General features: G+C 40.8%; 1 protein-coding gene across 3 annotated transcripts in view; it reads left to right on the top strand.

Annotated features, from left to right (window-relative positions):
• Positions 1–13,478, top strand: part of Eprs1 (glutamyl-prolyl-tRNA synthetase 1) — a 77,412-nt gene that overhangs the window by 33,644 nt on the left and 30,290 nt on the right. For all 3 annotated transcript variants that reach the window (XM_057770112.1, XM_057770113.1, XM_057770114.1), the window contains 6 exons: positions 4,054–4,164; positions 6,675–6,811; positions 7,722–7,929; positions 8,822–8,934; positions 9,650–9,767; positions 12,966–13,325. In XM_057770112.1, the coding sequence (XP_057626095.1) occupies positions 4,054–4,164; positions 6,675–6,811; positions 7,722–7,929; positions 8,822–8,934; positions 9,650–9,767; positions 12,966–13,325 (1,047 nt within the window). The remainder of the gene's footprint in view (positions 1–4,053; positions 4,165–6,674; positions 6,812–7,721; positions 7,930–8,821; positions 8,935–9,649; positions 9,768–12,965; positions 13,326–13,478) is intronic.

The following is a 13,478-nucleotide window of genomic DNA, read 5'->3' on the forward strand; positions in this document are numbered from 1 at the left end:
ATTTAAGTGGTCCTCCTAACTCAGTCTCCCTAGGAGCTGGGACTGCAGGCATGCATGCGCTACTGTGCCAGCTGTCACTTCCTTCTAACCGTCCTTTTGTTCTGCACTCTGGATGGAATAAAGAGACCTACTGAGACATTTTAAAGGTATCTTTTAGAGAGGAAAGCTCACTGTGCTGCTTGGACCAATCTTGATCTTGCAGATGCAAAGTAGTCACCCTACTTCAGCCTCCTAAGTAATGACAGGGTCTGTGGGTGCTTACCTCTGTGCCAGGCTTGTGACCTGGTATATGTGATGGCTTTATTTCTGAGACAGGGTTTTAATCTGTAGCCCAGGATCTTCCTGTCCCAGTCTGTGGGCTACCATGCCTGGCTAGAACCTGTTCTTTTTTTTTTTTTTTTTTTTTAAATATTTATTTATTATGTATACAATGTTCTGTGTGTATGCCTACAGGCCAGAAGAGGGCACCAGACCTTATTACAGATGGTTGTGAGCCACCATGTGGTTGCTGGGAATTGAACTCAGGACCTTTGGAAGAACAGGCAATGCTCTTAACCGCTGAGCCATCTCTCCAGCCCGAACCTGTTCTTTTTTTTTTTAAAAAAATATTTATTTATTTATTTATTTATTTATTTATTTATTTATTTATTATGTATACAATATTCTGTCTGTATGCCTGAAGGCCAGAAGAGGGCGCCAGACCTCTTTACGGATGGTTGTGAGCCATTATGTGGTTGCTGGGAATTGAACTCAGGACCTTTGGAAGAGCAGGCAATGCTCTTAACCACTGAGCCATCTCTTCAGTCCCAGGACCTATTCTTTTACCTGAAAATTTTAGTATACCTTGGTGTATGGGTCTATTTTCATCATATCTATTGAAACAACATGTGAGTTCTAGCCTAAAAACTGACTCATTCCTTCGGTTCTGAGTTTTTTGTTTTTTTTTTTTAACACACTTCCCTTTGTCTTTTGAGATAGTCCTAATGTATAGTCTGCCTGGCCTCAAACTTAGAGTGATCTTCCTGCCTCTCAGGTGTTGAATTGCAATATGTGCATTCCTTTTTTTGTTTCCCTCTTTTTCCTGTGCTTCCTCCGCTGTCTCCCATGTCTGCGCACAGGATCGGCCACCGAGCCTCAGCCAGCCTCTTCTCTCTGGACATGTGCAGACATTGGACCTCCAGTTTTATTTCCCCTCTTGATTTATGACTCTACCTGTTGAATTTTTCATTTGTACTGTCATATTTCAGAGACCTTTAAAAATAGCTTTGTGCCGGGCGGTGGTGGCGCACGCCTTTAATCCCAGCACTCGGGAGGCAGAGGCAGGCGGATCTCTGTGAGTTCGAGACCAGCCTGGTCTACAAGAGCTAGTTCCAGGACAGGCTCCAAAACCACAGAGAAACCCTGTCTCGAAAAACCAAAAAAAAAAAAAAAAAATAGCTTTGTATGAACGGTTCATGGTTTTAGCATTAGTGGTAGTGTCACGTCATCTTTGGGTTTAATAAGGGCGTAACAGAAATGATGAGAAGTTTAAGAGCAGAAGTTTAACTTTCCTGTCGGATATACTGGCTGGGCTGGTGAGAAGAACTCAATGTAGTGACTTTCAAAATGAAAATCTTTCAATAATTTGTTTTAAATTTTTAGTTTTGTTTTGAGACAGGATTTCTTTGGAGCCTGTTCTGGAACTGGTCTTGAACTCACAGAGATCTGCCTGCCTATGCCTCTCGCGTGCTGGGATTAAAGGTGGACACCACCACCGCCTGGCTTAATTTTTAAATTTAAGATTTTAATTTTTATTTTATTTTATGGAGTAAGGATGTTTGGTCCACATACATGTCTGTGTTCTACATGTGTGCTTATTGCCCACAGAGGCACCGGATTCTCTGGATCTGAATTTACAGCCAGTTGTGAGCTGCCCTGAGGGTGCTAGAGATAGAACCCAGGTCTTCTGGAAGAATAGCTCTTAAGCATTGACCCATCTCCCCCATGTAGTAACTCCAGACCTCCCTTTTAACCAGCAGTTTTCCCAGAGGAGTTCTTTTTTGTCGTCTCTTAAGTGTGAGGGTCCTGGCTGTCAGGCTCTAGAGCTAATAGAGAAAGTCTGGAAAGGGCTTTACACCATCATCGTCCACTCCTTTCCTCCTCTGTTCTTGTTATGTGTGTTGTGTGATGTCCTCCACAGGCCGTTCCCAGGTGGTGATACTCTTTTGGGAGGTTGTGGCTATAACCTTCTCTAATGACCTGTGTGCTACCGCCAGACTCCTCACTTAAATGTTCTACAGCCATTGTAGCAGTGTCGCTGAGCAGTGCTTAAGCATAAACCCAGAGACATTTCAGATTCACCCTGTGATGCTCTTCTGGGATTCTTTCAGGCCTCTTGTGGAAATCCTTAGATTCTGTGGAGTCATTTGAAAACCACTGGACCAGAGTCTTAAGAAATATGTAATTTTAGAGCTGAAAGGGAGTTAAATATCATCTCTCTCTCTCTCTCTCTCTCTCTCTCTCTCTATCTCTATCTCTATCTCTATCTCTTTCTCTTCCCTCCCCCCTTCTGTTTTTTAAGATGAAGCCTCTCTAGGTTGCCCAGGCTGGTCTCTGCCCCTGGGTTGAAGTGATGCTCTTGCCTCAGTTTCTAAAGTAGTTAAAGTTAACAGTTGGGCTCTACCATTTCTGGCTATCATCCCCAATTTTTAAATAGTTCATGGTTCTCCATACTTGCTTGAAAAATTTTGTAGAATGATTTTTAAAAACAAATCTCCCGACTTTGTCTAGACCATTGGAATCATACTTTTCTAGGCAGCCTAAAATTCTGTGCAGACAACTCCTTAGGTGACTAGCCAGCTGTGCAACCTGTCTCCCCCCACCTCGTTTTTGAATTTTTGAGATTGTCAACATAGCTTTGGGTGTCCTGGAACTTGTGTTGACCAGGATGGTCTTGAACTCATAGACATCCTCCTTTTTCTGCCTCCTGAATGCTGGAATTAAAGGCATATGCCACCATGTTCACTTTTGACAGTTTTGCAAGGTGAGGAAGTTAGCTGCAGTGAATGGAATTAAGCTTCTCAGAGTTTGAAATATTGTCTGACTGCATTTGTTAATCCATTTGTCTGTCTACCCATTTATTTATTAGAGGAAGGGTCTTCCCCTTGACCCAGCGGCCTCCCCAGTACAAGGACTCCAGTGTGAGAAACTGAGCCCAGCTCTGCGTGTGCCTTTGTGCTCGTTTCTCTCCCAGGTGCTCAGCATCTCAGCACCGCGTTGTACGGGGTCCGTGGGTACTGTTCACTGGCTCCAGAAGAGGAGCTAGAATGGGTTGTAGCACAGTTAAAAGACTACTCATTCGATTAATCTGCAGATACTTCCTGATTGCCTGTCTGTGCCAAGTATGTGTTAGATTTGGGCATGTAGTGGTTTCTCTGTGTGTGTCCCTTTCCAAAACTTGAGACCAGATGTCTTTCAGATTTCTTACTTTGCAGTATAGAGACCCACCTTGTGTGTGGCATGTAGCTCAATAGGATCACCTTGTCTGTTCTTTAAACTACAGGGTTGCCTTATTATAGTGACCTAATGCTATTCTGCTTTAGATGGTGCTTAGCTGGTTATAGAAGCGATACCTGAAACTCTTAATGCCTCTGTCTCTTCGAGTGGATGTCTCTCCAGCAATGCAAGACTGAATATCAGATTACCTTTAGATCTGAATTTATAAATCCTCACAGGATTCTCCTCATTTCTAAAACTGCTAGACTTAAAGATTATTTTCAAAATATTTCTGACCTGTTTTCTTCAGTTTCTTTTTACCTGCCAGTAGTAATTTGGGGGAAGAAAATCTTAAATCTTCTGTGTCTGTTGGTTTGTAATTAGTTTTTTCATTTCTCTTTTTAAACTTGAGTGACAGTAAATAGAAGTAATAGATAAACTAAATATGAAAGAATTAACAGATAAAAATTAGTAAATGCAGTAACAAATAAAACCAGTTAGTATTCCTGTGCTGTTACTCTTTTTATTTATGATGTGTTACTATGTATTTCAGTATGTACATGAGGATGTTTGTTGCAGGTTATTGACCCAGTGGCTCCGCGGTATGTTGCATTGCTGAAGAAGGAAGTCGTTCCAGTGCACGTCCCAGACGCGCAGGAGGAGATGAAGGAAGTAGCCAGACACCCCAAGGTCGCCCTGCACTGTGTTCTCTTCTGGTTCTGTGATATTTTGTCTCATGCTATTTATCAAGTTTTGATATTAGCTAGAACAAAGCTTTGTGTGAATTTCCCGCTGAAGTGATTTGTTTCACGAGCAATGCCCAGCATAGGACAGTTCAGTCAGCATTTACTTTCTCTTATGGAAAGACAGCTTAGTAACATGTGAGGAGGCCTTTCTTTTTCCTTCTTAGAGGCATTCTGAAAGGAGGTGTTAGAGTTCACATTCTTACCTGTGTGGATGGAAGCTATGGTACCTCTTTGTTTGTTTGTTTGTCTTCCGAGACAGGGTTTCTCTGTAGCTTTGGAGCCTGTCTGGAACTCACAGAGATCCACCTGCCTCTGCCTCCCGAGTGCTGGAATTAAATGTGTGTACCACCATCGCCTGGCCGTACCTCTTCCTTCAACATTACACCTTTGTCTTTCAGTCATTAGATCACATGTACACACACATTCATCGTTGTCAGTCAGCAAGTAAATGTAGTAAAGAAGTAAAATACATACTATTTTTTAAAGTCCTGGAGCTTAATGAAGAAGGCATATTTTTCTTTCTTGTCATGAACTAAAGTAAACTTTATTACTGTAAATTGTTACTTTTCAAACTTTGGCTTAAAATGAGATTAGGACAAGACTAAATCCAAACAAACATGCATCATGCTCCTTTTTCCCCCGAAAGGAATTAGGGACTACTTAGGTTTGCAATTTTGTTATTATTTTAGTTTTTGAGATGACATCATTTCCTCCTTCCAAACGCTTGCATAAACCCCGTGCTCTTTCAGATGCATGGCCTCATTTTCATTAATTGGTGTGTGTGTGTGTGTGTGTAAATTGGTGTGCTCTTTTCTGGGGAAGCCACTTTTCCCACTCTCATTATTCCTTAGTTGCCCATAGTTCTTTGTCCGTGTTGAGGCCACATGAGCACTTCCTCTTCCACGTTAGCATCTGTTGTGACGCCCTTGTTCAGCTCGTGTTTAGACAGCAGTGCTGGCGAGACTTCATGGGCGTAGCTTTTCTGATGTTTCTAGGAGAAACACTCGCAGCAAACTCCCTTTTCCCGTCTCTCACAGTCTTGCAGCTCTCTCTTGTGCAGTGGTCTCTGAGCCTCAGGTGACTGAGCTCTGCATTTGACTGGATGTAGTTTTCTGTAGTGGGCTCTGTCTGTTGCACAGAGAAGTGTCCTCAAATGGAAAGAACTAGCTTGTCTGTGGGTACAAGGATAAACATTTAGAATGTACTTAGAGATTATGCTGGGTTAGTAAAGTATCCGTTGTAGGGTCTCCTCTGAGATCCATGACTTTACCATCTCCAGGTAGTTGGCTAGGTTCCCAGTACCAAAATGATTTGTTAAGTGGACCTTTAGTCCAATTAGAGAGCTGTTGGTTACTGCCAGATACGTGAGCCACTCATGCACCCTCGGGGCTATGGTGCCTCACCTGTTGTTATTGTGGTTCATAGGTAGACCTATTGGTTGCTCCCCTCTGTTGGAAGCTTTCATGGCACATTCTGGTGCCGTGAAAGCTTGCCCTCAGGAAGGGACCTTTCAGGTTAGTTCCAACTGGGCCCTATGTCTGAAGTGTATGGTATCTATAGCAATAGGAATTTACCTCTGGGAGCTAGGCAGTCAAGGGCAATAGCCAATTATAACCTATAATGCTGGCGGTCTCTTGGACAACACTGACCAACAACTCAAAGGCTTCTAGTTCGCACTGTTAGGTTTTTTGTTAGGCAGATAATTATGTAGTATGAGCGCCTTTTAGACATTCTTACTCCCTCTTTCTGTATTTATCTCCCCTTCTCCCAGTTAGAGCCCTCCCCCATTTTTCCCATTTTCACTTTTAGGTAGCTTGTACCCTGCTTCTACCCTCCCTTGTTCCCTTACCCCTGAAATGATCCTTTTCCTCTGCCTGGTTTCTGTAGCTTACTCCAGGTCATGCACTCATGTCCGAAGATTGGAGCTAGGAGAGGTATTCTTTTGAGTCTTCACCTCTTTCTCCATGTGATCCACAGTGTAAGGCAGGACATTTCTCAAAATTTGTCTTCTAAAACACAAAAGCTTTATGCTTTTCTTCCAGGTTGGCATCTGCTGTTTGATAGCGTTCTGTGGGAGTGGTTATTTTCTCCTTTGATACAGCAGCAGTGAGACTCAGGATTGCACGGCATATTCTGGTGGTGGGAGTGAATGCTGTGCTTTCAGCCCTGCAATCAGTGGCTCCTTTAGGCTAGAAGCATTTGGGATAGGCTGTCTGGTGTAGCTCTATTATAGTGAGTGGTCCTGTGTCACAGCTGTGCACTGTTTAGATTCAAGAACAGAATTGGGAACTCGGGTAAAACTTGCCCTTCCTAGTTTAACAAAACAAGCTTTCAACTGTAATGTGGAGGAACTCTGGTAAAGATACAGTGGGGAAGGGAAGGATTTGCATGCTGTACTCAGAGTTCAGTAGTTTGTTGCTCAACTCAAATACTGCTTTTCTTTTGGTCATTTAGAACCCTGATGTTGGTTTGAAGCCTGTGTGGTATAGTCCGAAGGTTTTCATAGAAGGAGCCGATGCAGAGACTTTCTCAGAGGGTGAAATGGTCACATTTATAAACTGGGGCAACATCAACATTACTAAAATACACAAGTAAGAGTTTTATTTATTTTTCAACTGTGTGGGGGAAAAGTCTTTCAATTTTATTTCTGTATTAAACATTATCTAATTCAGACCCTGGCTGGTGTCCTTGACACTGGTTTTGCTGACTGGTAAATTTGCCCAGATGGAGACACTGGAAGTTTGGTGTTTAAATTTAGGTGTTTTTATTTTTGTCTTTGAGTATATGAATGTATATGCAGCGTGTGGTGCTTTGTGCCCCCAGAAGTCAGGAGAGGGCATCAGGTGATCTGTAACTAGAGTTACAGCTGGTTCTGACCTGCTGTGTGTGCACAGTAGGTTTCTTGTTTGTTACAGAGCCTTTTGATAGCATCTCATTCAGTAATGCTGAAGGATCGTTTGGATAGGATTTATATATGTAATCTTTATATATTTTATCTTTAGCTAAACATTTATAGTAGATTAGCCAATGTTAATGATGAACTTTACTTTTCTAGTATATATTATGTTCTACAGGTTTTCAGATTATTTAAATGTACTATGTTTAAGATTTATGTGAGTTCTGAAATCTTAATTATGTGGTCATTGTCATATAGTTACCTGTACTTGTTAATTATGTGGTCATTGTCATACACTTGCCTGTAATTCTTAACTTAGCATTGCAGGTTTATAAGTGCTTAATAGTGCAGGTGACTTTAAATTCCTAAGTGTGTTTGTATTCTTTAGCAGCTGTGTGCACATCTGAGCTCCAGCACATTAGTAGTTTTCTGACAATAGTTTGTTTCATCCATATGACTAATGTCTGTCAGACATACATTAAAAATTAAGATAGATGTTTGATTTGAGTTTTTCCAAAGAGGAGAATTCTTCCATTTACTACAGAGTAAAACATTTCTAGCATTTTACTTTCATTCCTTTGAATTCTTTGTGATCTTTTATGTAGAAATGCAGATGGAAAAATTACATCTCTGGATGCAAAATTGAATTTGGAAAATAAAGACTACAAGAAAACAACCAAGATCACTTGGCTTGCTGAGACCTCACACGCTCTCCCTATCCCGGCAATCTGTGTCACTTACGAGCATTTGATTACAAAGCCAGTGTTAGGGAAGGACGAGGACTTCAAGCAGTATGTCAACAAGGACAGCAAGGTACCCAAAGACACCAGATCTCATCCTTTCTTACACAAACTCTAGCATTTGGAAAGCTAATTTTCAATGTTTTAGTTTCTTAGCCTAAATCGAAGGGCTTGTAGAATTTTATTTCAATATAAAAATGTACCTGGGCCTGATGGCTCATCCAGTAATCCCAGCATTTAGGGGTTTGAGGCAGGAAGATCATGAGTTGATGGGCAGCCTGGGCTACATAGTCATATTGTCTCCAAAAGCAAATGTGTAGCTCAGTGGCAGAGCATTCGCCTAGGCTCTGGTTCAGCTCCACACTGACACAAAATAAGTGGAAACAAACTAAAGCATAATGGTCCCATTCTTAAATGACAGGTGAAATACCGTCCCCCAGTTCAGTAATTTGCTTGAAGATGCAGTAAAGCGGTGGATTAAACCTGTGGATCCTGCTTACAGAGCCTTGGAGTGTTGCTATACTCTTCGATTGCATTTCATAGTTATGGTCGAAGCTTCTTTTCACAGGACTGCCAGTCAAATTATGTACAAGGTTTCCTAGAACTGCTCAGTTCTTCTATGTTACTTTTTAAAAATGTGATGAGTGTGCTTGTCTGTAATCCTAGCTTTCTGGGGCTGAGTCAGGAAGATTGCTAGCTCCAGGTTAAACGTGGTTTCATGGTGAGATGTCACAAAATAAAACAAAAACCAAACAATCAAAATACTTAAGTATATATTCGCACACCAGCATTTTTATACGTGTTGTGTGGATCCAACTCAGGTTCTTATGCTTTCAAAGCAAAGACTGACTGAACAGTTCTGTTTCAAGTGTGCATATTCCAGCTGTTGGAATACTGCTGCATTTTACAGTTACTGCAGTGCTCTACTTTGAAAAATTACATTTGGTTCTTTATCATCTTCACAGCATGAAGAACTAATGCTAGGGGATCCCTGCCTTAAGGATTTGAAAAAAGGTGATATTATACAACTGCAGAGAAGAGGATTCTTCATATGTGACCAACCATATGAACCAGTTAGGTAAATATTGTGTGCTTTTGTGTTTGTTTTGGTGGTGTTGAGGATTGAGTCCACAGTCTCACAAACAAGCACTCTACCCCAGCTGTCTTTTAGGTAAATAAATGTAACATTGAAACAAAATCTTTGATGATCTCACGGTGAATAATTTAGAAGTTGGACTTGACTAAAACACTGTGCCTGATAAATTTCTGCGCAGCATAATTTAGTATTCTATATTTAATATTTCAGATTTGAGTAAGTTAGTAAGCAACACACCCTGGACGTTAGTAAGTCCTTCATTTCTGAAGTGAAACAGCTTGCAATTCCCCATGAGATGTGACCAGGTCTAAGCCATGTGCCGGAAGCAGTGAGATGTTGAAAACAATGTCCTTCCCTCCCCCAAAGATATTGGAAGCAATGCGTGTATGGGTTGATGACCTGATGTGGCTTTGTGCAGTTCTGAGCCAGCCAGGCCAGGAAAACTCCCATGGCTGTAGAGGAGGAGCTTGTTCAGGACTCCTTAGGTTAGATTCTCAGGTCAGACTAGACCTCTTTTGCATTATTACAGGAGAGGCCAAAAAAGCCAGACCCACTCTTAGATTAGTGGCTTTGCAACAAGAATGCACTGTAATTTGAAAAGTGTTAACTGTATGTGTCATTGAATTCATCTAGTAATTCAGTTTTAATTGTTGTTTGGATAATTTTGTTCGAATAAACTTTTGACTTTATTTTTAAGCCCATATAGTTGCAAAGAAGCCCCATGTATCTTGATATATATACCTGATGGGCACACAAAGGAAATGCCAACATCTGGATCAAAGGAAAAGACCAAAGTAGAAACCTCGAAAAAGGAGGTAAATGCTGACTCTTACAGAGAGCTCTGAAGTCTGTGAATATTTTATATCCCAAGGCTTAGAAATAATATGTCTCTTTAAAAGACGGTAGTTTTTCCTGCCTTTGAGATTCTGAGATTGAAGAAGACGCCAAGTGCTGCTTTTTACTTTGCTATTTGTTTCTATATCCTTTCCGGTAAGATTTTTTTTGTTTGGTTTGGTTTTACAGACAGGGTTTCTCTGACTGTTCAGGAACTCTCTCTATAGATTAGTCTAGCCTCGAACTCACAGAGATCCACTCCACTTGCCTCTGCCTCCTGAGTGCTGAGATTAAAGATGTGCATCTCCACCAACTGGTGAGAATACAGTTTTCTAAAAACATAATTTCACTATACCAAAAAACTAAGCCTCAATCAACTGACAGAACATTTTTGGGGGATTCCCTCACACCTGCTCCCTTACACCCTGCTATAGATCTTTTTCCCACCCTCTTCTCTCTTTATTCTTGTATTTTATATATATATATATATATATATATATATATATAAAATTTATTTTTGATGGGGGTGGGGTTTTTTAAATATTTATTTATTATTTATTATGTATACAATAGTCTATCTGTGTGTATGCTGAAAGCCAGAAGAGGGCACCAGACCTTATTACAGATGGTTGTGAGCCACCATGTGGTTTCTGGGAATTGAACTCAGGACCTTTGGAAGAGCAGGCAATGCTCTTAACCGCTGAGCCATCTCTCCAGCCCCCGATGGGGGTGTTTTTGAGACAGGGTTTCTCTGTGGTACTCACTCTGTAGATCAGGCTGGCCCCAAACTCACAGAACTGCCTGCCTCTGCCTCCTGAGTGCTGGGATTAAAGGCGTCCCACCACCTCCCGGCTCTGTTTTGTTTTTTAATAGGATTCTTGTTATTTGTACTTTTCCATTACACTGCCCTGTAGAGAAGAGCTCCCTCCTGCCATTAAGGTTCAGAAAAAGGGAAGGGAAGTTACTATGGTGTGGGTGGTGGGAAAAGCTCCTTTGCCTTTTAAATGGTGAGTGTGAGCATTTTCTGTTTAATAATCTCTGGGAGTAAGATCAGAAACCTGCCTGGCTGTGTAGTTTAAGGACATTGTAGGTAGAGATACATGTCTTCTCTTCATCCAGAGTGGATTTGGAGATGGTGACAGATGGAGAGAAATAAAAAAAATTGAGAAATATTTATGTCTTATTTATTAGTCATTTGAAAAAATTATGCATATAAATTGAAGAAAAGATTTTAAATGTTTTGTTTTTAAATATTGATTTTATTTATTCTTGACATGCTATAGTAATTGAAAGAAACAGTAGCACTTTTATTTTTTTCTTGAACCTTGGACTCCGATTACACAGTGTGCTTATTTCCTGTTCATGTTGATTTTGTGCAGTATATGCATTTTATTTTACTTTCTAAAATTTTTTTTTAGTATTTACTTTTTAAATATAGCAGCTCAAATATATTTTGGTGGCTCTTACATCTTAAATTAACCCATTTCTATTAATCTGTGTATCACCATGAGGCTGTGACTTACCAGTCTGTCTCCTTCCTGGCTTCTCCTTGACTCTGCCTATTCTCTCTATATAACTCTGGATTTTCCACCTGACTTTACTCTGCTGAGCCATTGGCCAAAACAGCTTCTTTATTAACCAATGATAATAAAACATATTCACAGCATACATAGGGGAATCCCACAACATTTGTGCTGTGGGAACTCCTTCAGCCAGTAGCCTTTAAGATACCGGCCAGTTTTGTGTGTGGTCTCATGTGCTATACACGCAGATAAAAAGCGTGCATGGGTCTCTTGGCTGCTGGGTTCAGTTCTCGTCCCCAGCGCTCACAGAGGCCTGCGGATCACTACTCTTTCTGTGAGTTTATCCCCAAATAAATAAACCCTTGTTATACTCCATTCCGGGCTATTGTAGAGCCCTTTTGTATGCCAACACTCAGTACTGTAGTGAGAGATTTCTGTAGTCTTAATGGTTTCCTTTTGATGATCCTTGAAGATATTTGCCTTTAGTAAGAGACTGTTATTGTCAAAATTGAAGTCTGGTCTAGGGTTTATTGGTAAATGATGTATGTGTGTTCTTGCTTCAGCTCCCAGGTTCTAGGATTTTAAGTGTATGCTACCACATCTGATTCTCTCAGAGGATCTCAGTGAACTCTTTCATAATAAGTAAATAACATTTATCTCAGCTTTTTAAAAATGTTAAAGATAATGCTAAATGACTTTTTACAGATTTATTTCTATTTTCTTATCAGCCTAAATGGGTTAAATACACTTAACATTTATAATAACATACATAGTTATTTTCTATTGCATTTCTGGAATGTGTGGTAATGGTGGTTTATTTTTTTATTTTATTTTATTTTTTTTATTTTTTTTTCTTTTTCGAGACAGGGTTTCTCTGTGGTTTTGGAGCCTGTCCTGGAACTAGCTCTTGTAGACCAGGCTGGTCTCGAACTCACAGAGATCCGCCTGCCTCTGCCTCCGGAGTGCTGGGATTAAAGGCGTGCGCCACCACCGCCCGGCTATGGTGGTTTATTTTTATTTATTTGTTTTGTTTATTTGAGACAGGGTTTCTTTATGTAGCCTTGGCTGTCTTGGAACTAACTCTGTAGACCAGGCTGGCCAGGCTGGCCTCAAACTCACAGAAATCTATCTGCCTCTGCCTCCCAAGTGCTGGGATTAAAGGCGTGCACCACCACTGCTTGACCTGAATAATCTCTTTATTCCACTAGGTACTGTGTGGTACGAGAAAGTACAAAATAATATTCTACTCAGAGACTCTGCCACTTAGTTCTTAGACCAACATGATAATAAATAAATAGCAGTTAGTATTCAGTTTAAGTCAGAACAGATCTGATAGCCCAGCGGTGACTTCTTGGCCTGAATGAATGCATTATACCTTTGGTCTTCTAACGAGAAGGATGCAGGTTCCTGTGGAACCTCTTACCTCCCTCGGTTTCCCTATCTTGAGAATGCTGTGATGACTGTCTGTTTACCTCTCCCTTTGTCTACTGCTGCCATTTCTGTGGGGCTTTTAGGTATGAGCTGATTCATCTGAGCTTTTGAAAGAATTGAAATGAAAAGTTTGTATAAAATATGCTGAAATAATAAGTTGGTTATAAGCTTGTGAGAATGTTTAACATGGATTAATACTTTACTTTTGCTTTTCTGTATCCATAGACAAGCTCTGCTCCTAAAGAAAAAACAGTTCCTGCTGTGAGCAGTACTAGTGCTGCCCCTGAGGATTCCGCCATCCTTTACAACAGAGTGGCGGTTCAGGGAGATGTAGTTCGTGAATTGAAAGCCAAGAAGGCAGCAAAGGAAGATATAGATGCAGCTGTGAAACAGCTTTTGGCTTTAAAAGCTGAATATAAACAGAAGACTGGGCAAGAGTATAAACCTGGGAATCCCTGCACCGCAGCAGTACAGAGTGTTTCTACTAAGTCACCATCCAGCACTGTGGAAAACCCATCTCTATACGATAAAGTTGCTGCCCAAGGGGAAATAGTCCGGAAGCTGAAAGCGGAAAAGGCTCCTAAGGTCAGTGTGCTGGAGGCCAGAATGCATCGTAAGCAGCCTGTGACTTCTGTTTGAACAAAGTCACCTTCCCCATGGAACAGTTTGTAGGCTACCTGTTTAAATATTTTGACTTAGAAACCAACATTTATTATTGCCTGCTGTGCCAAGACTGAA

This window comes from Chionomys nivalis, chromosome 5, assembly GCF_950005125.1.
Source record: "Chionomys nivalis chromosome 5, mChiNiv1.1, whole genome shotgun sequence".
NCBI classification, from domain to species: domain Eukaryota; kingdom Metazoa; phylum Chordata; class Mammalia; order Rodentia; family Cricetidae; genus Chionomys; species Chionomys nivalis.